This window comes from Tachysurus vachellii, chromosome 19, assembly GCF_030014155.1.
Source record: "Tachysurus vachellii isolate PV-2020 chromosome 19, HZAU_Pvac_v1, whole genome shotgun sequence".
NCBI classification, from domain to species: Eukaryota; Metazoa; Chordata; class Actinopteri; order Siluriformes; family Bagridae; genus Tachysurus; species Tachysurus vachellii.
In genome coordinates this window covers 10790565-10816051 of record NC_083478.1, presented here as the reverse complement: position 1 = coordinate 10816051, position 25487 = coordinate 10790565, and the positions used below count along the sequence as shown (strand labels likewise).

The window sequence follows — 25487 nt, the reverse complement described above, 5'->3', positions numbered from 1 at the left end:
GCCAGAAGAAAATAAATTTAAAAGGTCACATGTGGGCAAATTAAAACTCAACAGCAATATGATGATTGTTTATTCTGCATCCTAAAATAAGCAAATTCTCTTCTATTATCAATTTTTGATTACAGTGGTATTTAAGTGGCTCCAGTTGTTTACACTCCCCATGCTGCTTAATTATACATAGAAAAGGATTACATTTAAAATCTGAATGCTCTCTGTATTCACAGTAGGAGAGGATGTGGATACGTAAAAAAAAATCATAATAATAAAAAAAAGAATAACAATAATAATTCTACATAATAGCACATATGTGATGTAATAGTGTCTCTGCATAGAGCTTGGACAGTACAAACTAAAACACAGAATACAACCAAAGTGAATGATTTGCTTCCATATAGCAATTAAATCTCTCCTGAAATAGTAATTCCATCTCTGAAAAAATGACACAAATTATGTGTTTAATTTCCATGGTGGCTGAGTGATCAGCACATTTTGCTTCATCCCTCTGGGGCTATGGGCCACTTTCTGTCTCTGCCCTGTGTGCGTGAAGTTTGTATGTTTTCCCAGTATTTTGGAGGTTTCTTCCAGGTACTCCATTTTCCTCTACTGGTCTACCACCATGCAGTGGGTTGGCACCCTATCCATAACTGATAGATTTGAGGAATTTAATAAAATAAATATCAAACGCATATATAATATAAAATGCAATATTAATTGTACATTATTATAATGTAGATTTTACCTAATAGGATGTGTATGGTGTAGCTTCAGTAGTGGTTCTATCTTAAATCATTTTAAAAAGGTGTTTGCAAAGATGGAAAGGCACAGTTTAGTAGCTTACCCTTATTTCTGAGAGTGTTCAAATGAGGTTACACCCAGAGGTAAGGTTTCAGCTTTGAACAGGCAGTTATTACAACACTGGAAACTATATTGGAAAACAATTTCCATACACAAAAAAAATCATAGTAAATGTATCTAAGGTTATTTTATGTAAACCTTACATGGAGCCTGTGATTATTCTTCTAGGAAAATGTAAATTCATTTATCTAACAATTTTCTTTGTATATTTGCTTTTTTATTCAAATTTGAATTTAGATGAACACTTTCATTGCTACTTAAGAAACACTAATCACCCACAACAGTTACAGCTCTCCAATGTGTTAATGCACTCCATACATCTGGGTGAGAAACATAAAAAGGCTGAACCAAGAAAACCATACTGGGATAACTGTTCTTTCAAAACATTTAATAATACAATAGCCTTAGGCAAACACAGCTGATACAATGCAGGAAATATTCGAAATCCACCAACAGAGCTCACCTCATTTTAGCATGCAATAGGTTAGAAATTAAAAATGTGAGTAGTAAATGTAACCCATAAAATCAAATAAAATTTACACTTTGAGTATTAACTTTTATAGTATTATTTCTATAAATTAATTTTGCACTGCATTTAAAGCGTTTAAATAAATCTAAAAATGTTTTTTGTTTTGTTTTGTTTTGTTTAAAAGTCACAGATTTGTTTGTCATATATACTGTAACATGTTTTAATGTGAAGTTTAATAAAGAATGACATTAGAATAATAAAATGTTTTGGTCCATACTACAGTCATATGCATAAATATGGGCACCCCAACAGAAAAATCACATCAATATTTAGTAGAGCCTCCTTTAGCAGAAATAAGTCTCTAGACACATCCGATAGCCTGTAATGAGTGTCTGGATTCTGGATGAATGTGGCTGTTGGACCATTCCTCCTTACAAAACATCTCCAGTCAAAGAGAACAACAACTTGCAATTGGCCACCTTAAATACCTTTTCTCATGATTGGATGCACCTCTCTATGAAGTTTAAGACTTAATGAGCTCACCAAACCAATTGTGTGTTCCAATTAATCAGTGCTAAGTAGTTACAGGTATTCAAATCAACAAAATGGCAAGGGTGGCAAATTTATGCACCTGTCTAATTTCGTTTTGATGCATATTGCACTATTGTTATCCAATATTGTTATCCAATAAACCTCATTTCACTACTGAAATATTACTGTGTCCTTCAGTTATTTGATAGATCAAAATGAAATTGCTGATCCAAACATCCAAATATTCATTCATTCATTCATTCATCTTCTACCGCTTATCCGAACTACCTCGGGTCAAGGGGAGCCTGTGCCTATCTCAGGCGTCATCGGGCATCAAGGCAGGATACACCCTGGACGGAGTGCCAACCCATTGCAGGGCACACACACACACACTCATTCACTCATGCAATCACACACTAGGTACAATTTTCCAGAGATGCCAATCAACCTACCATGCATGTCTTTGGACCGGGGGAGGAAACCGGAGTACCCGGAGGAAACCCCCGAGGCACGGGGAGAACATGCGAACTCCACACACACACAAGGTGTGAGGCGGGAATCGAACCCCGACCCTGGAGGTGTGAGGCGAACGTGCTAACCACTAAGCCACCATGTCCCCCCCCAACCAAATATTTATAAATGAAAATCATGGAATTTGTCAGGGGTTCCTAAACTTTTGCATACGACTATGCTGTTTTGTTTGTTATGTCTATAACTTACAGATAAACAACTTAAAACATGCATTACCTGTAAATAGGGGGGGAAGGAAATACTGTTAAAAATAGTTGAAGATCTATTTTCATTAAATCTATCAAGCTTTCGTTTCATTTCAGTTTTCAGTGATTTCACAACTATGAAGCACAATGCATGAGTTATTATGGCTGTAGTTTCTCTGTGGTGTCCAAACTGAATGAAGCAGATAAGTAAATCAGTGCCCCTCACTTCGCCCACTGATAATCAACATTAAAGTAATCTGCTTTAGAGTAATAACTGCAGAGGTCTGCTGAAGCAGATGGTGTTTTGATTAAGTTTGTAGCGATGGATAAAGCCTTATCCTGCCTTGTGCACAGGATGACTTTAAGTGAACTTGCTGTCTGAGTCGCCCACACACACACACACACACACTCACACACACACACACGAGCAACAAGACATCTGTAGTGTAGGTATTATATGCTGTAAAGTACACAAGACCTCAATTCAAGGCAATTTGTTGCTCTGTTGTTGATTTTATTTATTTCTTTCTTTGTTTTACTTTATTTCTTTTAGACAGGTCTGGTGCTGGATACAGAAGTGACTGACTGTGTTCATGCCGAACTGGAGGATATTTACAGACAGAAGACACGCACGTTAATGTACATGAACAATACGGGGTGTGACTGAGAAACGCGAGCACACGCGCGAGACACAGAGATTCTGCACAAGCTCATTATCAACTCATGCAACTTACAAATCACTTTCAGTCACTTTTAGGTCACTTTCGTTACAAGTTTATGTGCGTTGTGGACCTGAAGTTTTTATTTTTTCATTTTTTTATCCGTTGACATAAAGTTCCAGGATGATTTTTCGATGCAAAAAAATGTTTTTGACTTTCCTCAGCATCAGACATCCGACACATCTTTAGCTCCACACAAGGATTCAAAGTGATGTTGAGCTAAAAGTGCAACACCTTTAACCCTCTTCTTCTTCTTTTTCTTCTAACAGCTACAGGGGTTTAGAAGGTAAGATCCATCCATATTTAGTTATTTATGGTTGCTATTGATTTGTAGTCTTTTACAGTGCTATTTAGTACAATTCTATTGTGTGTTATGCTGTAAAAACAGTTTAGGGGTCATCATATATATTTGAGCAAAATATATATTTGAGTAGTGTTTTGTAAAAACGTAAATGTTTTGAAGTTTTTTTTGTAATTATTTTAATATTTATACATTGTATTTATGATAAATAATTAATAAATTATTTTATAAATTAAAAGAATTTTATTATCATTTTTTTGTAATTATTGATATAAACCATAAAGGACACATATTCTGTAAACTATACTTCTCAGGGTATGTTCATTATTAACTAATTCTAAAACACATTTATTTTATTTATTTATTTATTTATTTATTTATTTACATATAAGAACCCTCATCTTTACATCTTTGTATTGACTACCAAGTTATGCCATGCTGTGAGCTTAAAATGAGTTCTCTGTTTTTCTTAATTAAATATCCAAACTTTTGAATAGGCAAGTGATTTGAAGAAGCTGGAAAGAATAGAATATACAGGATATTAGAGAGAGAAGATCAAGATCAGATTAACTCAAAGGACATTAATACTAAGACTAATCTCTCTCTCTCTCTCTCTCTCTCTCTCTCTCTCTCTCTCTCTCTCTCTCTCTCTCTCTGTGTGTGTCTTAGAGAAGCAGTGCATGTCAGTATTTATTACTTAGTTTAACCCTTTAACTCTTAATATCAGTATTGTCCATCATTTTAATATTGGGCTGAAATAAGAATTCTCATTGCAATTCATGCTTGTACATGTAGTCTAATAACTGCTGAATATAAAACAAAATGATCACTAAGCATTCTCTTTCTCTCCTGGTCTCCTGCTTACCGCCAGTAGATGTGTGAGAAGCTGTTTGTGATTGCACTGCTGCTGCTGATGTGTGTGTGGGTCCTATGTGCTCAGTCAGTGTCCAGCAGCAACCGAAGCTCTAGGGGACATCCAGGTGAGTGCTCTCTCTCTCTCTCTCTCTCTCTCTCTCTCTCTCTCTCTCTCTCTCTCTCTCTCTCTCTCTCTCTCTCGCTCTCTCTCGCTCTCTCTCAGGACTCATTACTGGACACACACCAGAAGCGCTCCCTTGGGAAAACCTTCAGACCATCTCTAATGACTAAATAAGATCTAATTGTGGCAAAACTAACTCAAACCTTCTACACATACAACTATACTGACTCAGAAATCAGGCTAGCTGTCATCTTTTCCACAAGCACGCAGTCCTGTAATTAAAGTTGCAGTCAGTCAATTACCAGTGTATTTTATGATGTTGCATCATGTTTGGCATGCAATGACAATATATTACTGTCTTACTGTTAGCAATGTAGCAATAACTCTATAGAAAGCATTGCCTGGGTGAGGGAGATGATCAGCACCTTGCTTTTAGTGGTGTGACACTTGGGCTAGGATTACTGGCTGACTCTCCACCAACCTGGGTAGCACAGATTACATGCACAAAACCAATCCTGCATAATCTGCCCAATGCACTGGAGTTTCTCATTGGGCCTGCCGTTGAAGAAGCCCTGGACTGGAAAGCATTAGTTTTGTATATATATATATATATATATATATATATATATATATATATATATATATATATATATATATATATATATATATATATATATATATATTAAACCCAGCATGGTCAAATAGACCATCTGTGTGGCAAACTTAGTTCACAACAAACACTGAAATGTACCAATACCACAAGGGTACTGTCTGTGACACACACACAAGTACAATCAGGATACTGTTGTATTTGGGTTTTTATCTATTTTCACCAAGGAGCCAGCCATTTGGGACATCATTTCCTTGCACACATTATGGTGTACAGTATCACAATGGTGCTTTTTTCGAGCCAGACAGGTGATGGTCTAGATTCACTGAGAAATCTAGGTACTCAGTTACCCCATGTTTTCTGATTTCCTACCGATGATTGCAGCTGCAGTGGTAGTTTACTTGGTTTCCATTTCTGCTTTTACTTTCTGCCTCTCCGTACTAAATGACACATGGATACTATGACCCAGCCATTCAGGAAACACTCCTTAATGCAGTCAAACAGCCTGAAGAAGGTCTGCATTGCATTGACCTACTCATAAAATACAAACAGTCCCCATTTACATTAAAATCCAGGCTAAGTCTTGTACTCAGAGTGTACTCTGGTGGTTCAGGGTGTTTGTGCTGTTCCTATGGATGTCATCATGCACATAACCTAGTGGTGAGAGTTTGAGAGTTGATACATAACACGTGTTTTATCACACCCATCCTTAACATCAGTACCACCTAGATAACATATGTCAACAATATTTCCTCACTGAACTATTGTTGACATATGTTATCTAGGTGGTACTGATGTTAAGGATGGGTGTGATAAAACACGTGTTATGTATTTTAACTGTGGTTCTATATAAGGGGTGATCAATCTAAAGGGATGTCCAATCAAAAGGGTGTCCAAAGGTCTGATGAGGGTCTAGGTTATATTCCATTTCATTTCATTCCAGGCAGATGCCACAACTTATTTTATTGGAAGCCAAGATCAACTGATTAAAGAGGTGGAATCAGGTGTGACTCCTGTTTGATTGGAATGAAAACCAGCACCCACACCAGATTAGATTGGGCACTTCTGATCTATAGAAAGCAAACGCTGGATAACTGCCGAAGGTTTCATGTACTATTTTTTGTGCTAGTACTTTAGACTAAAGCGTCCACTTTACTGTGTCCAATTAACAACTTAATAACTGTACAACAAAGTTTACTGTATTATTTTCCTTTAAGAACTTTTTGTTTTTATTATTTATTTTAAACATCATTTGGAATACTGAGGGGGGGCATGGTGGCTTAGTGGTTAGCACGTTCGCCTCACACCTCCAGGGTTGGGGTTCGACTCCCGCCTCCGCCTTGTGTGTGTGGAGTTTGCATGTTCTCCCCGTGCCTCGGGGGTTTCCTCCCCCGGTCCAAAGACATGCATGGTAGGTTGATTGGCATCTCTGGAAAAATTGTCCGTAGTGTGTGATTGCGTGAGTGAATGAGAGTGTGTGTGTGCCCTGCGATGGGTTGGCACTCCATCCAGGGTGTATCCTGCCTTGATGCCCGATGACGCCTGAGATAGGCACAGGCTCCCCGTGACCCGAGGTAGTTCGGATAAGCGGTAGAAGATGAATGAATGAATGAATGGAATACTGAGTTACTGTTTCTTTTTATGTGAGCATATCAATATTTTTTTTTTTCAAATTTAAAGATTACAAATTATATTCAGCTTAATAATAATTATGAGCAAATATTTAATGATTTTTGAATACAGTCTTCAAATGTGATTTATGTTTCACAGCCTTAGAAACAGGAAATATATCGAAGAAAAGGAACGAGTTGCAGTGTGATGGTCTAATATCATTCTTTTTAATTAATTTAAAAGCGTAAGAACTGTTATTTTTGTTTACTCAAATTGTATTTGATCAAGAAACAATATGAAATTATGAGAAATGATATGTAAATAATCTTGGCTTTGAAAAAAAAAAAAAAAATTCCCATGAGTTACACAAGCAGGTGTAGATGAAACACTTGAAACTGTTTAAACAGTTTGCATCTTCAATTCCATATGCTGCATCTTGTGGAGTAGTACTTTTAATGTCCATGTGATGGCCCTAGAATACCAGAAATTTCTGCTCTAAATACATTTATACAAATGGTAATTGTAGAACATACAAGTTAATCACTTTGTCTCCCTCTCTGCTTTAGGTGGAGTAAAACCTGGGACATGTGAAGTGGTGGCTGCACATCGCTGTTGCAATAAGAATAAGATCGAAGAAAGATCTCAGACCGTCAAATGCTCATGCCTCACTGGACAGGTGGCAGGAACAACCCACGCACGACCGTCATGTGTGGACGGTATGACACGACTTAATGAGAGGCTAAGTCATTGCAAAGTCTGAGTTAAATGAAAAGGTGTAATTTCATTGACTCACAACCTCATTTTAAATGTCAAAGAGAGGATTAGAAACTATGATTTTAATATTGTGATGCAGATTATTGTTCTGTTAAATTACTGTCTTATATTCAATTGTTGTCTAGTCCTGAGGATAAAAGCACAGTGCAAATTTAGCTTGTTCAGTTTCAGCAAGGACTCGTTTTTCTTTCAATAAAACTGAGGTCTGAATGATGCACCCACTATCACAGATGTATATACAGTATCTCACAGAAGTGAGTACACCCCTCACATTTTTGTAAATATAAAAAAAAAATTTTTTTCTTTCTTTTCATATGACAACACTGAAGAAAGACACTTTTCTACAATGTATAGTAGTGAGTGTACAGCTTGTATAACAGTGTCTATTTGCTGTCCCCTCAAAATAACTCAACACACAGCCATTAATGTCTAAACCGCTGGCCACAAAAGTGAGTACACCCCTAAGTGAAAATGTCCAAATTGGGCCCAATTAGCCATTTTCTTTCCCCAATGTCATGTGACTCAGTGTTACAAGGTCTCAGTTGTGAATGGGAAGCAAGTGTGTTAAATTTAGTGTTATCACTCTCACTCTCTCATACTGGTCACTGGAAGTTCAACATGGCACCTCATGGCAAAGAACTCTCTGAGGATCTGAAAAAAGATTGTTGCTCTACATAAAGTTGGTGTAGGCTATAAGAAGCTTGCCAAGACCCTGAAATTAAACTGCAGCACGGTGCCCAAGACCATACAACGGTTTAAATGGACAGGTTCCACTCAGAACCGGCCTCACCATGGTCGACAAAATAAGTTGAGTGCATGTGGTTAGTGTCATATGGAAATATACATTTGAATGCTGCCAGCATTGCGGCAGAGGTTGAAAGGCTGGGGGGGGTCAGACTATCAGTGCTCGGACCATATGCTGCACACTGCATCAAATTGGTCTCCATGGCTGTCGTCCCAGAAGGAAGCCTCTCCTAAAGATTATGCACAAAAAAACCTGCAAACAGTTTGCAGACAAGCAGACAAAGGATTATTGGACCCATGTCCTGTGGTCTGATGAGACCTAGATAAACTTATTTGTTTCAGAATGTGTCAAGCGTGTGTAGTGGCAACCAGGTGAGGAGTACAAAGACAAGTGTGTCTTGAGTACAGTCAAGCATGGTGGTGGGAGTGTCATGGTCTGGGGCTGCATGAGTGCTGCTGGCACTGGGGAGCTACAGTTCACTGAGGGAACCATGAATGCCAACATGTACTGTGACATATTGAAGCAGAGCATGATCCCCCACCTTCAGAAACTGTGCTGCAGGGCAGTATTCCAAGTCATGAAGAAGTGGAAGAGGATTCCAGTGGCAACCTGTGACGCTTTGGTCATTTCCATGCCCAAGAGGGTTAAGGCAGTGCTGGAAAATAATGGTGGCCACATTGACCACATTGACACTTTGGGCCCAATTTGGACATTAATGGCTGTGTTGAGTTATTTTGAGGGGACGCAAATTTACACTGTTATTCAAGCTGTACACTCATTATTTTACATTGTAGCAATGTGTCATTTCTTCAGTGTTGTCATATGAAAAGATATAATAAAATATCTACAAAAATTTAAGGGGTGTACTCACTTCTGTGAGATAGTGTATGTATGGCCAGACGTACATTATATAAATATGACCATCACACCCATATGTGGGTGTTTCCCAAACCTTTGCCACAAAGTTTGAAGCACATAATTGTATCTAAATATATGTTGTATATGTTCCTTTCTTTGGAGCTCTAGGGTTCAAAACTGTTTCATATTAACATTGCGTGGTCCATAAAGACCTGGTTTGCAATGGTTGGTGTGGAAGAACACGGGTGGCCTGTACAGAGCCCTGACCTCAACCCCACAGTACACCTTTTTTGATGAACTGGAGCAGTGACGTCACCAGACCTCATTGGTCACTAATGCTCTTGTGGCTAAATGGGCAAATCCACACAGCCATGCTCTAAAATCTAGTGGAAAGCCTTAACAGAAGAGTGGAGGTTATTTTAACTGAAATGAGGGGACTAAATCTGGAATGAGAAGTTCACATAAGACATAAGTATTAATATTCACAGGGTCTCAAAGTTTGTGAAGATGTAACCAAGTGTAATAAACTAAGCATCACAACACTGGTTTAAAGTAGAGTGAAGAGATTACTACATTATATGAATATTAGTAGCAAATCTCTACTGAGACAGGTTGAACACAGGGAGGAGGTAAGGGTGGTGAGAAAAGTGCTCTTTAATTTTAAGGGTCTTTAGGTGAGGTGCAGTAAAAACGAGGTGAGGGATGCTGTGGGCAGTGGTGTGCTCCACGGTAGTGAGTTGTAGGCAGTGCTAAACTGTGAAAAGGCAGGACCCAGGAAGCTTGCAGGGGGCAACAAGTTTAGGGAGAGTCATCCTCACTGTCATCAATGGGCCACCTGGAACGTAGATGGAAGCAATCATTAGACCACATTCGAATGCAACTGGCTAACCTTTCTGTGTTTGCTACACCCTACCTATGATAACCTCCCTGGAGCCTTTGCTGCCACTCTGATTGGTTGTTGGTCTTGAGCACTTATGCTGCCTCACCTTGCAGCTGTGTGCTTTCCTGCCTTCCATAACAGGAGCGCTGAACTGGTCTTTTCAGCACCCACATGGTAGTGGTGTGAGGACGACTGTTGTGTGTTTTGGCTGCAATATGTAGTTTTAACAACATTGTACTCGCAACCACCAAGTATAGTATTTACAACCTGGAAACCTTTGCTGTCTGAAAGCCTTTTCTCTTATTTTTCTTTTCTTTTCTTATTGTATTCACTTATAGTCATCATGATGGCAGTTATCAAAAGGGTTCACTGATGACTTTCATCTCTCTCTCTCTCTCTCTCTCTCTCTCTCTCTCTCTCTCTCTCTCTCTCTCTCTCTCTCTCTCCTCAGCATCTATCGTGCATCTGAAGTGGTGGTGTCAGATGGAGCCATGCTTGGAGAGTGAGGAATGTAAAGTTCTTCCTGACCTCACCGGCTGGTCCTGCAGCTCTGGGAACAAAATCAAAACCACCAAAGTGAGCAGGCCACCCAGGGCTACAAAATCAAATTAATTTCCATCATCTATAAGTAGTCTCATCTGGCTGACCTTTTCAGAAGTCATGCGCTGATCTCCAGCAGTAATGTACAACAATGTCTGGAGTCCAAGAAATCCACCCTCGACTCTGGCTGCTATGATTGCTGGATTTCTGCTCTTAGGCAGCCTGTAAATGTTAATGGCTACAGGAATAGAGTTGGATATTGCGCCCACAGATGCTGGGAATCCACACAGAAGTGGTTATTAGTATTACATTTGTACTGAACCTCTTATTCTTTCTTGCCCTCTGTTCTGTTTTGCACAGCCATCCACAACCACCTACAGCTACAAGTAATGAGAATACACAGATGTACACAAATGAGAGCATGTCTGAAGAATATATGTATATTCTTAATGAAATAATGTAAAGGTTATTTTTTGTTCATATAAGCAATTATGAGCAATTATAATTCCTTTTTAGATTATTATCTTAAATATTCATTCCACCACTTACAATCTAACAAATTAAGACGTTTTCCCTCTACATTAACCTTATATGTCACTGTATTACAGACTTAGAATACTTCCTGGGGAGTTTGGGTCACTGGGTCATTCATGTTGACATATCTCAAAGTTACATGATTGTATTATTCTCTTCATGCATAATGATACTATTCTTGCTTTTGACACACACACACACACACACACACACACACACACACACACACACACACACACACATGTCCACTCTGACACAGTGTACAGTCCCAGCACAGCTCCCTGCCTCTGACAGCCTGACTAAGCGAAACATGGAAATATTCAAATAAAGCCCTAACACACATACACACACTCACCCACTTGCCGGCCCCATTTATTTTCCATCTGACTGGTTTGACACACCGCCTGCAAGCCTGTGGAGACAACTATGGCACTCAGTATGGCACCAAGAGAAAGAAAGAAAGATAGATTTATCATGTTTTTTTTTAGTTTTTTTTTTTTATAATGCTTTGCTTTTTTTTTAGATTTCATATTATTTTGCCAAATTGTGCATGTTTGTTTAACCCACTTTAAATGACTGTAAATGATTAAGAATAGCCATGATGAATGAACAGTCCAATCCTGTTGTCTTATGAATTTTGCATGTTGCTTGTTGCTGGTGGTTGATATTATTTCCAACTCTAGAATAAAGTTTTATTTAATTAATTTCTTAACCATTAATTGCATCCCTGATCTGCATTTTAAATCAATAATAATAATAATAATAATAATAATAATAATAATAATAATAATAATAATAATAATAATAATAAATTGAAATAACAATTGATTAAATATTCACATATACAGTGTTACTAAAGTCTGACAGAGCTGTCAAGGTATAGATATATTTGAAAATGTTTTAAATACATACAATTTAATCTTAATGGTATACAGTAAACTCTCTTAGGGAGTAATTGTTCTGAGTGGAAATGCAGGAAGCTGGATTTTAGAGTTATTATTGCACACTGTGTGTGCTAAAGGCCCCTGGGGAGGTCCAACACACCTCTGCATGGTTTTCAGCAGAGATTAAGTGAACACAGCATCTGCATGGTGAGGAGAATAAATTTAAATACTATTGACATTCGTAATGATGTTAATAGCTGTTTGATAGAGCACTTCCACTTTCTAGCTTGAACTGAAATGTTAATTCACTTCAAACTGGAGGCCTAGATATGTCACCACCTGTTGAAAATGTATTTATTTATTACAATTATTTTTAACAATTCGATCTATGTTTCCATAGTTATACATAATATTTCAGAGTGGTGACATGTTTATGTGAAATTGTGTCATGTTTCAGTGATGATTTCAAAACTTCTGCTTCCTCCAGGAAAATCTGCCCAGGAAGCTTGAAATGTACAAATATTGTGAGTTAAAGATGTCATCTCTGTGATGATGGCTTGAACCTCTACTGATTTCTGATCTCTCTACTGGTTCGATCATCTGAAGTGCTGTGAGATTCAAATTGGAGCTTTTGCGTTTTTGTTGTGCTTGAGTGCAACATAATTGCTTTGGTTAATAGGAAAGCACTAGTGTGATATAAGAAGAGAAGTTGTTGAAATTTGAAAACCAGAGTAATGGATTTTAAATCAGGAGACAAACACAGCACTGAAGGTTTCAAAACACTAGGGAAAGGGAAAGGTAAGACACTATTCACTGTACACTGTAAAATAACTGAAAAGCATCTTTCAGTGACATAAAGAAGTACTTTTTATCAGATCGATTAACAACTCTGACGGGTATGAAACAAAAACTTTCATCTCACTTTAATGTTCTTGTGGTTTTGTGATTAGTGTTAACATCACACCTTCAGGGTTGTGGTTCAATTCCTGCCTATGCCCTGTGTGTGGAGTTTGCTTTTCAGCCCCAGTACAAAGACATATGGTGTAGGCTGATTGGCTTCTCCAAATTGTCCGTAGTTCCTAAATGTGTGTATGTATGGCTTGGCACCCTGGTGTCCCACACCTTGTGCCCTGAGTCCCCTGAGATAGATTCCATGTTCCCTGTGTAGGGTCAGTGGTACACAAAATGGATGGATGACATCTGCTTATTATTAATATTAATATTAATATTAATATTAATAATAAAGCTAAAGAATTAAAGAATTTATTTAAAGAATAAAATTGCTGGAGGATTAACAGGCCACACCAAAATCTCCTGTAAGTGTTCATTTGGGTGAGAGCCAGTGACTAGACACTACTATACAACCCGGAAAACACTACAACAGATGCGACTTTAAGAGCACAAATAGACCTAGACCATGCAAGCAAAATCTCTGGACATCAAACCACAGATATTTATATATCCATTCATGATTGAAACCCAATTCAAGCTATTTAAAATAGCAATATTGAGAATTAACTGGATAATGAAATCATCAAATTTATTGAAATTGTTGAATGTCAGTTCCAGATGTTGCTATTATGCATCAGATTTAGACTGTCCATAAAACTATAAAACTATCTGAAACACGCCGTTTACCACAAGCCCCTGACACATTCACACCTTACTAAGAAACACGTTCATAATCTTAATGGATATCAGGCACAAGTATAATTTGTTATTATAACATTTGTATATTACTATTTTAGTGGATGTTTAAGTCAAAATCTTCCCAACGAGTTGATATTTTAATAATTTGAAATAAACTCACCTGCATTGATGTGGTACAACAGGGGGTGTGCAGGATTACTGCCTGCCAAGACAGCAGTGGCAAAGCAGCATTTTTTTTAATGCTTTGAGTAAAGGCTAAAAACCAAATAGCAAATTAACAAAAAATAGCAAATGAGCTTTTCCCCATTTTCTTGTTTATGCTTTTCAATTTTAAAGTTGTGAAACTACAACTAAACAATGAAATACAGTTTGTACATGACAGTGAGGACAGAACAAAGTATTTACTGCACGTTATCTCAACCATCCAGCCATTTATACCACAAAAATATCAACCTGGATTCTCTAAAAAAAAATCGAATCTAATCTAAACATCACTGTGCCACATCAACACACCAAACTACACTTCTAAATAATACACAATATGGACAAAAGTATGTGGACCCCCAACCATAATTCCCATACGTGGGCCTTCTCCAGACTGTTGCCTAGAAGGTCTGGAATGTCTTTGTATGCTGCACCATTAAGATTCCCTTTGACTAGAACTAACTGCCCTGAAAATGTTCCAGCATGACAATTCCCCTGTGTACAAAGCAAGGTCTATAAAGACATGGTTTGCCAAAGCTGGTGTAGAAGAACTCGAATGGCCTGTACAGAGTCCTCGTGACTGAATGAGCACAAATCCCTACAGTCAAACTTTAATATCTAGTAGAAGTCCTTCCCAGAAGAGTGGAGGCTATAAAGGGGAACAACTCAATATTAATTCACATACTTTTGGACCACTTACTGTAGGCATCCACATACCTTTGGACATATAGTTTATATTCACACTCAACCTGCAAGTCCATATCAATCCCCACTATCGCTCACTAAAATACAGAGGACACATAATGGTGCACTTGTATGCCTCATTTGCTCGTACCACACATATTGGGACTATTGAATAAAACTCTTTTCCTGATTATAAAATCTGGTTGGTTTACAATATCATGGCTGTGTACAAACATTTGTACAAATATAGCAACCAATAATTAATTATCTATACGTAGAATAATTAACACACCAGAGAAGGCAAGAGAATATTTTTCCAGAAATAAATAGTAGAGCGTTTTACATGTTAATTCACCCCCACTGCGATATTACATTTTGGACCTTTAATATGAAGTGAGTAAATGAGCTGGATGTCAGGAGGATATCCCAAAGGGTTTTCATGATGTCCTTCCGTCCAATCTGCATGCGTTCACCTGCAGACACAATCATATAACTGGCCCTCTGGTTTTATTGAATTTTACCAGTTTATTTTTTAACAATCAGGACTATAGATACAGTAGGAAAAAGGAGGATTTGACTTGAACAAATCTGATTGTATTGTAGTCATTGGAAATGTTCAAATTTGACTCTTTACTCTTTTTTTCTTTACACTCTCATCACTTGTAGGTTTTGTTTTCATGTATACTGTATGCTATATCTTATACAGGTCCCATCCTCGAACAGACTGAATGTCATATGTTGAGCTTTGCTGGAAAAGTTACTGATGCTATGTGGTTGGCTAGGAAAAAAAAAACATTACATAAAAGAATAAGATACTTATTTTTCGAGCTCGATTCAAACAGAAGTAGCATTCAGGATGTTCGGGTCTCCAACACGGAGCACAAACCATCTTTACATTTCACATTTTACTACATGTATAAAATGAAAGCAAAGCTCTAGACAGTTTAATCGAGATCTGACTCTGAGTATTTAAATGCCATGCTATTTGATATCTGCATGCAGCAGCAGATTTCGATCAGACCTCGTTGGCTTTAATAATAAGTCTCAGAGCTTTCACACTGGAGTCCTCTCAATGATGTTCTATCAATTTATCATTAGCTTAATGAACCAGAAACAGGGAAAATCAGCTGGAGCTGGACTAGAGCTTCACTATCACATGGAGGAAGGAGGACACTTTGCATTATTGTGCTTTTGCCTTTTAGATCACAGTTAGCAGTGGGTTCAGAATTACAGTTTCATTTAAGGTTATTTTCATCTGCTGCTTTGCTTAACCACATAAAGGTGTCAGATGTCTGTGGTTAGACAATGACAACGAGTCTGTGAACAATTATATGATCAGTTTTATGTTACACATGTCCTTAACAGTCCATTTAGTGGCTGAAGAAATGCAGTGAGCTCTTCATTGACACCCGATGAGGTTTTACCGACTGATTCATATGAAAAGTCTTCTTCCTTCTGTAATGGCTTGCCATAAATCAATCGTGCAGGTGAGTTTGTTAGCTCAGTCAATTTTGGAACCAAGGATCACCAGGAATGTCTTTAATGAAGACTATATTTTGGGCAAACAGGGTAAAGTCTCAGATTACCAAGGATTTACAGCGCAAACCTAAATGAGCTGAAACAACGGTCAAATCATGAATGAGAAAACGTCCATAGACTTCATCAATCAGCCGACGGTCTCGTTGCTGTGTAGAAAATTGAAATGAAATAGCCGCCTGAAATGTACCATCAAGTTCACCAGCTTCCTTCCACTGGAGTAGTTTATTTAACTGTTGTCCTGTTCTCCTGAATTCCTAAAATGAACAATACACAAATCAATGACTGCAATATTAATAAAGGGGAACAAAACAAAAATGTATAAATACAATATTTCATTAGTGATGTCCTAAAGAAGAAATTCTAATGTTTGACAGAATGACGGAATGCATAATTTAAGACAATTTATGGTTATTTGTCTATGCTAATGGTTTAACTGGAAATTTTTGGTCCTGTACGAATTACACATATGAAAATATTAACCTCTAAATTGACATGTTAAAAAAATTCATTAGTTTTTTTTATTTTTGTTCAGAAAACAAAACTTCCTAGCACAGGTTTACTGTACAGAAACATCAAGGTCATGTGATTTACTAATGTACAAGTGCAACAAACACAGCTTAAAGGCCAACAACAAACGGTTTCAATAAATCGATAAGGGGATTTTGTGTGTGTGTGTATATAGTATATGCTCCCGCTTCCACACCATGATTTAAACACAGATCTCTTATGCTGTGCGATTACAAATTATTACAGACGCCCTCATTGCTTAACTGAACATCTAAACACAATCCCTTCCGAAAAGTGCTTTAATCCATTCGGCAAATGAATCATCATTGGGATTTTTGTTTTAAATAATGACAATCAGGCAGTTATGCAGAGTAGATATAGTGAAGATAACAAACCTTTTTTTGCACTAAACTGCTCCTGCTGCTACAATGATGTATAGGGATGAGTGTTCTGAAACACACACACACACACGTACAATATTATGCTTTGAATAACATCGCCATGTTAATTCATGCATATGAACCAGCTCTCACCCTGGTGGTTTTGATCTTGTTCCCAGAGTAGCACATCCAGCCCGAGTTGTCTGGCAAAGTCTTGCACTCTTCTCCCTCCAGACACGGTTCCATCTCACACCACCATTTCCCCACCACTATAGAGGCTGTGGGAAAGCACTCGTGAACACTTTTTGCAGGTTGAAAGGAACAGTTTACACAAAAATACTACCTCTGGTATTAGACCATTTGGTCCATTTTTGCCATTTAAAATGCCAATAACAGCTTTACGACTGTGATGTCTAACCATGCTCCTGAATTTTTAACCTAAACAAATTTGTACCAGTCATCGTTGAAGTCATTGCTTTTTAGACGTTCCTATAAGTGTATCAGCTGAATTAAAATCAGTTAAGGAGTAAAGGAGTTAAATATCTTTTAACATATATCAAGGGTAACACTGAAACACTCGGAATGTTCTAATTTTTACAAGTTCAACAGAAGTGTAATTATTATCCGAGTCTACGCCACATTTGCAAATGAAAAGAAGTTAGATGGTGACAATCTGTGTTTTTATCCCTTTATCGCAGATCTATGAACTTTTCTCTCACCCGATATCTGATGAATAATAAGTCAGTATGTGACATGACATTAGATTAAATTGTCTACATATTTGTATTGTTTTCTGTTATACATGTTGCACTGTATAAGGCATTACATGCAGCAAAATGCTACATTGGTTCATTTGAATTTATTTCATCCTACATCAACTACCAGTCTAATACCACATCACCTATAATTCTGACAGATTTGCTGCTAGTAATGGGGCGAAATTGACATAAATACAGTTTAAGTTCATGGTTCATTTCAATGACTTGTCAAAAGACCAGACAGTGTAGACCTTATAAAAAGCTATCAATTTCACTCACTTTACTCTGTGAAAGAGTGATCATTTTGAAATGACAAGAACTGAGGCCATTATATGCAGAGAAGGAGCACAATTTGGCACAGTGATATAAAACTGATGTGTTCTGAATGCTGAAAGCTTTTTAAGCCCTCATCATGCACATGGTCATTTTGTATTGTAACAATAGCATAATACTGATTTAAACTAAGGCTTATTCATGAGCAGTGTGAATGAGCTTTCTGTCTACATTTTAATTTCCCTGCAATATTTCTGTCAGCCATTGTACAACAGTATATATTAGTCCCAATATTTTTTAATTCTAGTTTCAGTGTTCTTTTCCCACAACAGTACAACCTTTAATGTCACTATTTGACGTATTACACCTGACACCTGAATAACAAAACTAATTGGGAAACTAAAAGCATAGGCACTTGATTTACTATTTATCTATTTAATCTCTTGAGTGGTTGGAACCATCAGTAAAGCTAATTGAGCAGATAACTGCTATGTTTTGCTCCATTAAACGATTCATAAAGAATGTGGAGTAAGCAGAGGAATTTCATCAAGCTTGCAATTTAATCTGTTGATAAATTCAACATGCCTGAAACTTTCCCTATAACAATTGGTGAGGTGAGGAAGGAAGGAAGGAAGGAAGGAAGGGCATAGTCAAAATGTAAGGCTTATTAGGGCAAATCACAAATCATCAGCGTAAATCGAAGCAGTGGCCAATGTACTCGCATGAGAGCGTTAAATAAAGGTTATCCATAATCAAAAATGTTTTTGACTTTCATATGCAAACAAGCTCAGGGGTTGACATTGTTAATGCATGCCATAAATCAATCACTGTGTGCGTGTTTGCCCCATTCTCCTTGGTTCTAGAATATCTTCCGTTAGGGGGGATTTAACTAGTGGGTGAGAATTGGAGAGAGCAACCTGGGGAGATAATGAAGCAAAAATCTGCACAACTGGAAAAAAAAGCTAGAAACTTAGACAGGAAATAAGGCTTTGATATAAAGAGACAAACTAATTGGCAAATTGGGATAAAACAAGGAACAAGTGCACACAATTAAGGAAACCAAAAAAATTTACTAGACGATTGTGAAGACAAACAAAAGCATATGGTGCTTGACTTGTTGACCTATTTGTTTAAATTTTATATTTTTAAGCTAGAAATGGCAATTTTCTCTTCTCTGCTCCTTAACTAGTTCAAACTGTCCGGAGTTACACAGTGAAAAAAGCAATATCAGTATCACCTCTGGAAAAGTCACTTCTGGGTTCTGTTAAAAAAAAGAAAACACTTCTCAGCCTTTATAATGTTAATAAAATGTCCTATACATATCTCCTAAAACTGAACCTCATGTAAAGCTTTGACAGGAACTGGAAGTAGTCATTCCAAGCATGTCTGACATTCCAGCACATTGGTCTAATGAAGCAGACACACAGATGCAAGTGCAAATTTATTCAAACTACTGTTGCAAATAAACCAAAGGATTAGGCAAGACACAAAAATACACGAGGCAGGCGAGTGATCAGGCAATTAGAAAAACATGCTAACTCGGGAAATTTGTCAAATTATTGTCAAAACACTAATAAAAACAAACTGGCCACTGATGGTGTTGGTTGAGTAACACTGGGTCTGGTTTATTGAAAGGAAGCATTGTGACTGCAATCACTTTGGTGTCACTGTGAGCAGAGATGTGTGAGTAGATACTGAGATACTGTGCTTGGTCATGTGATGAGTTTGTGGGCTGAGGATCATAATGTAGTTGTATGAGTTGTAGTCTGCTATCTTATAATCAGCTTCATGAGATAGAGGACACCATCAATGATCTGTTTGGATGTGGATGTGTAGCTTAGTAGTTAAGGTGTTGGACTACCAGAGTCACAAGTAAGTCTCAAGTCTTAACCTTCAAGTCTCAAGCAAGTCTGAGTCATTTTTTCTGAGAGTCAAGTCAAGTCAAGTCACTTCTTTATGTCAAGCAAGTCAAGCAAGTCATTGGCAAGTCATACATATGTTTGATGATTTAACTAAATGTATATATTAAACAAAGTTAAATCTACAGTATTTATGGACTATGAGAGTTTTATTTACAACAAAAATGATTATATGCATTTATTTTTAAAAGGTGTCCACATACAGGTGAGTTGTAAATACAATAAAAATCTAAAAATGAATAAAAATCAAAACTACAAAGAATAAGATGTAAATGTAGCTGAAATAAGGCCAACATAAAAGCATGAAAAGTTTCAATATGCCTCAAACATGGCAGAAGACCATGGAAAAGTATATATAAAAAAGTACAATGGTTACTTTGCAACTAAATGGCATTTTTTGAGCAGGCATTCCCTTTTAATGGGACATGAACACATCCTTAAATTAGATCCTTCCTTTTTAACTCTCTTTTAAGAGAGAGAGAGAGAGAGAGAGAGAGAGAGAGAGAGAGAGAGAGAGAGAGAGAGAGAGATGATTGAAGTGAGTGTAATTTATTAATTAAATGGATGGTTCACCTAAAAATGAAAATTCTATCTTTTTCTCAGCCTCATGATGTTACAAACCTGTATAAATCTCTTTGTTTTGATGAACACACATGTAGATATTTTGAGGACTGTTTGTAACCAAACCATTCATGAGCCCCATTCACTCCATAGTGGTAAAAAAGAATACCATGAAGTGAATGGGGCTCATGAATGGTTTGGCTACAAACATTCCTTAAAATATCTTCCTCCGTGTTCATCAGAACAAAGAAATTTATACAGGTTTGTAACATCATGAGGGTGAGAAAATTATTAAAAAAAAAAAAAATTATTTTTGGGTGAACTATCTCTTTAAATTGAATGTGTGTGCGTGTGCATGCGAGTCAAGAATATAGCTCTGCTTGCAACTCTGAAGTTTTTTATATTTATATTTATGTTTTTTATATATGTGCATCCCCATAAACGATCCATACGCTTTTCACTCAAAGCCTAACACTGAAGACCAATTATAAGTGCTATTGCAAAAAAGCTGACATTTCCACATGAACAGTGACCAACCATTTACACTACATGGCGCTTGCAAAAAATTTAATTTGATAGAACTTTGTTATTCAATTGTGAGCGATGTGGTCACATACTTCTGTTCTTCTCTTCTCATCTTGCACAAAATCCCGGTACCTGAACTTAATTATTTTTGGTGTAGCGCCTTCCATGTTTCGTCACGACTGTTAAGGTTTATTAGTGCACGCTCTCCCTCTGCTTGCCTGCTGCGTCACGTGGTTAGATTACGCTCTTGCGTGCGTTTAAAAACAGATTTAAAAACAAAATAGACAAAGAAGATGAAAACAAAAAACAAGTTATTTCGAGTCATTTAACTCAAGTCCGAGTCAAGTCTCAAGTTTTGAATGTCAAGTCAAAGTCAAGTCGAGTCTTTTTTTAATATTTGTCAAGCAAGTCTCAAGTCTCAAATTTGCGACTTAAGTCCGATTCGAGTCAAGTCATATGACTCGAGTCCCCCATCTCTGTGTACTACTGATTGGAAGGTTGTGAGTTTGAATCCCAGGTCCACCAAGCTGCCACTGTTGGGCCTCTGAGTACAGCTTTAATGCTCAGTTGTATAAAATATAATTCTCTGGATAAGGGCATCTGTGCAAAAAAATGCAATAAATGATCTGCTTTAATGCCCACCAGTGGATCAGCTACATCCATCATTACAGATTAAGTGAGATTCACAACCACCCACACTGAAAATGAGACAGGTTAACCCTAAGTAATAACATCTTATACTGGCCCAAGCAATTTCCGTAATTAAGACTGCACTACATTCCTTAGGGATTTTTATTTGTGGCTATTCCAGGTCATTACGCTGGAGTGAAATGTGATGTTTGGTTGGTATTTCCTGGCACAGCCGAGGCTAATGTTTTTCCACAGTAGCAGCTCAAAGCCACTCATTTGTCAAAAGGACAGAGTGGTAATAATAAGAGGCCCTCAAGAGACCCTTGGGCGAGGATACTACAAAAGTGACCTGAGTGCAGAGCCTGCTCAAACACTGCACACTTAAACAGCCGTTCATTTATTCATCTTCACTAACCATCAGCATTCATCTTTATCTTGCTCACGGCCATGGTGGATCTGGAACTTACATAGGAACACTGGCCATGAAGGAGAAATATACCCTGGATGAAAGACCAGTCCATTATACGACACCACATACACACGCACACACACACACCTGGAGCAATTTGGAGTAGTCAATCCACCTACCGGCTAATTTCTGGGAGGTGGGAAGAAAGTAGGGAACCTAGAGGCACAGGGAGAACGTGCACAGAAACACCATATTGCTCACTTAAATATGTCTAGTCCTTATTTTTAAACATGGTAGTGTGTGGTCAGGTTATGTTTGGGCAGTGTGTGGAGTTCCGAACCACAACATTCGGCAAATCTGAAAAATCTGCTAACAAAACAAAAATCTGATTTCTTCCCAAGATATATTTAGTTTCTTTATAGAAAGACATAAACAGTGCAGCAGTTTCAGCTTACAGCTCAATTCACTCACCATCCACACAGGAGGGCTTATTCCTTGTGGTTCCTGCTACTTTCCCAGGTAAACAGGAACACTTGACTGTCTGCGATCGCTCTTCGATCTTGTTTTTGTTACAGCATCTATGTGCAGCAATCACCTCGCATGTCCCTCCTTCTGCCAAAAAGGGGGAAGGGGGTTACAAAAACAACAACTGGTTAATAAACAAATTTATCACATTACAAGTTAAAACAAATAATCACATCTCAGAGAGCTAATCATGTCTTAGGTAATATTGTATCTTCCAGTATAGTTTAAATCATCATCATCATCATCATCATCATCATCATCATCATCATTAAATTATGGCTCTGCATGACATAAGAAATAAACCAGCAAGCAGTGTAAAAGTGGGTGAAGTTTTTAACTGCTGTGTTTCCAGTCTGGAAACTTTATTTATGTAGATTAATGTTTGTCCCCTGCGATTAGCACAGTGCCATGGCGCTAAGTAAGAATGATGTGGTGTGTGTGACGCAGTGGAGATTCGAGGCCTGGGTGGGGGTTGCTATCTGTATAAAAATGCAATAATGAGAAGGGAGGTGAAGTGGGAAGGAGGGAACACAAAAAGACAGGAGGCCTGCAGTCACACACCACAAGTGAGTGATTACTGAACACTCCAGTACGTCCCCACGGTGACAGAGGCACACACACATGCACACAAGGAATCTGAATAGTGTTACTGCAGTGTGGCTTGAATGCGACTGTATGACAGATGCAAAGTCAGAGTTTGTGTCATCGTGCAAGACCTAGGTTAATTATCACATCAAATAGATTTGATCCAGTGTGTAAAATTATGGAAAATAAATGATGACTCATGACTCAAATGAGTCATGAAACAGAAGCCTGGAGCTTGATCAACCCCCATCTGGAAATATAACACTCCCTGTAAGGTTAATGAGGAGACAAACAATTAAACATAAAAGCATGGGTAGAGTGTGCCATAAAGACCCAGGAGAGTGATTAGCTGACTTCCTCTTGCCTGGGTTCCCACTGATTAGGATTGGAATGGCTCAGGGTTTCCACATCTGGCATCAGGTTTGGCTAAGATGAGCACGATGCTGAATAATACAGCCACCAGCAGTAGGAATGAGAAACGCTGGGAATATGCTGAGCACCGTGTGGAGTGATGAACAGCATGCGTTTGCGCTCCATTAATTATAAACTACTCCAAGCTCCACTGGGGCTTCAGAGAGAAGGCACAGAGGTTTGTTTGCTTTAATGTTCAGTCTTAATTACATAAGACAGACACAATATTCCACTTTGATCTTAAAAACAAATAAATAAATAAATGAATAAATAGCGCAACTTCTTGACAAATAACCACACACTTCACTCAAAGTAAACAAAAAACAAATGAAAAAGAAAAATAACGGTTCTCATCTGCGAAGTTAAAAACAGAGGTAAATGTACTTTTAGAAATCAATAAAAATGTAAATAGCTTGAATATCTCCAGCAGGCTTAGGAAAAGGAGGAGGAGGAGGACAGAGAGAGAGAGAGAGAGAGAGAGAGAGAGAGAGAGAGAGAGAGAGAGAGAGAGAGGTAGGTGTCATTAGGTCCAGAGTAAAGTCAGTCAAAGCAGAATAGAGAAAGTAAAACAGTGAGGCACAAACAGAGGAGGGGATCACAGCCTGAAGAAAGAGCGATTCAGAGCGAGAGTCAGCGAGAAACAGCATGTTGCCTGCTGACTGTTCTAACAGCCTAGCTAAGGGTTATGAATATTTAAAAAGGTGACACTGGACTTCTCACAGCCATGTTGCGGAGTGATTGCTTTTCATATCTGCTCAGTCTGTGTGACAGAAGGAGAGATGATTGTTTTACTCCAGGGGCCAATGCTGTCACATCAGTGGTCTGTGTACTCGCTCTTAATGAGCACAACGTATTAAACACTGAGTCGAGTGTTAAAATACACTGACTTTCCAGTGTGTGAGTGTGGGATAAAAAGCAGATTGTGAGGTCAGTTCTTGTCTGTTTGGGTGCTTGTAGTGTGTCAGGTGTGTGGGTGAATGTTGATTTGTGTTTGTATGTGTGTGCAATTTCATGCAACTATTCGTTTTAATCACAGGGAATGATTCACCCACACATTCACACCTAGGGCCAATTTATAGAGTCAATCCACCTATTAGCTTTTTGTGAGACGGGAGGAACCTGGAGGAAACACAGACACAATGAGAATGTAAAACTACACATATAAACAGTAATCCTATCAGGTGTCAAAACTACCTGCTGCACAACCAATTTTTTATAAATATTATATGTACAAATTTTGTATAAACACAAACTATGCAATCGTGATCAGATTTCTTATGTCTTATATATTGATTAAATCTAGATCTCTTTATCTTTTTGCTTTAGAGTAACCCTTAATGGTCCTCTCTAGAACCCTATATTAACAGTTCATTTCCTTTCACTGAGCATCCCAAGCAAAAAAAAAAAAAAGTTAAGAGCTCTTAATCATCCAGAGAAGCCTAAACTTTATTATGAGTGTAAAGATTTGTTCTAAGACAGTTTGTTCTTTATGTAGCTCTTTCAGTAAATCACTACCTGTTACAGTCTTTATCACCTCATGTCCTTTTCTGTACTGTTTAATATGAAATTATCGGACAGGTTTTAACACTTCTGCTAATCTTTTCTATAATAAATATAGTTTTGTACTGTGCTGTTCTGTGCTATACATTATTAATATCTCAAATGTTTTATCGTAAAATCTGTAAAATGCTACTTTGAGTACTGAGGAGAGCTATTTTGTATGTTTTGTTCTTTTTGTTCTCAGTTTAATTCTCAACAACAGGCACAATAACAAAATAACACCAATCTCCTGCACCACTGCTCTGCAACTGCACTCTTTCTTCTCTGATTTAATTGTTAATAGAAAGTTAACTCCAAAATCAAATTGCACGATTTATGGAAGATAGAAAGAATGAATATCTAAAAACGATTAACTCAAGCAATA

The 25487-nt window shown here is 37.6% G+C and overlaps 2 protein-coding genes across 2 annotated transcripts in view; one reads left to right on the top strand and one right to left on the bottom strand.

Moving 5' to 3' along the window:
- Positions 1 to 3413: 3413 nt before the first annotated feature.
- Positions 3414 to 11562, top strand: LOC132862216 (chemokine-like protein TAFA-2). The gene is made up of 4 exons (XM_060894137.1): positions 3414 to 3576; positions 4466 to 4571; positions 7355 to 7504; positions 10497 to 11562. The coding sequence occupies exons 2-4, from the start codon at positions 4466 to 4468 to the stop codon at positions 10655 to 10657; spliced, it is 417 nt and encodes a 138-aa protein (XP_060750120.1). The 5' UTR covers positions 3414 to 3576; the 3' UTR covers positions 10658 to 11562.
- A 3970-nt stretch (positions 11563 to 15532) lies between these two features.
- Positions 15533 to 25487, bottom strand: part of tafa1a (TAFA chemokine like family member 1a) — a 47734-nt gene continuing 37779 nt past the window's right edge. The window contains exons 3-6 of the mRNA XM_060894151.1: positions 22514 to 22651; positions 17121 to 17245; positions 16983 to 17037; positions 15533 to 16334 (exon numbers count right to left, since the gene is read on the bottom strand). Of these exons, the coding sequence (XP_060750134.1) occupies positions 17011 to 17037; positions 17121 to 17245; positions 22514 to 22651 (290 nt within the window). The 3' untranslated portion in view covers positions 15533 to 16334; positions 16983 to 17010. The remainder of the gene's footprint in view (positions 16335 to 16982; positions 17038 to 17120; positions 17246 to 22513; positions 22652 to 25487) is intronic.

Bases quoted from the DNA above. Each gene is read 5' to 3' on its own strand.
- LOC132862216 (XM_060894137.1), top strand. From the start codon at position 4,466: ATGTGTGAGAAGCTGTTTGTGATTGCACTGCTGCTGCTGATGTGTGTG. The intron at 4,572-7,354 runs GTGAGTGCTCTC...TCTCTGCTTTAG, and splicing joins AAGCTCTAGGGGACATCCAG to GTGGAGTAAAACCTGGGACA. The intron at 7,505-10,496 runs GTATGACACGAC...CTCTCTCCTCAG, and splicing joins ACGACCGTCATGTGTGGACG to CATCTATCGTGCATCTGAAG.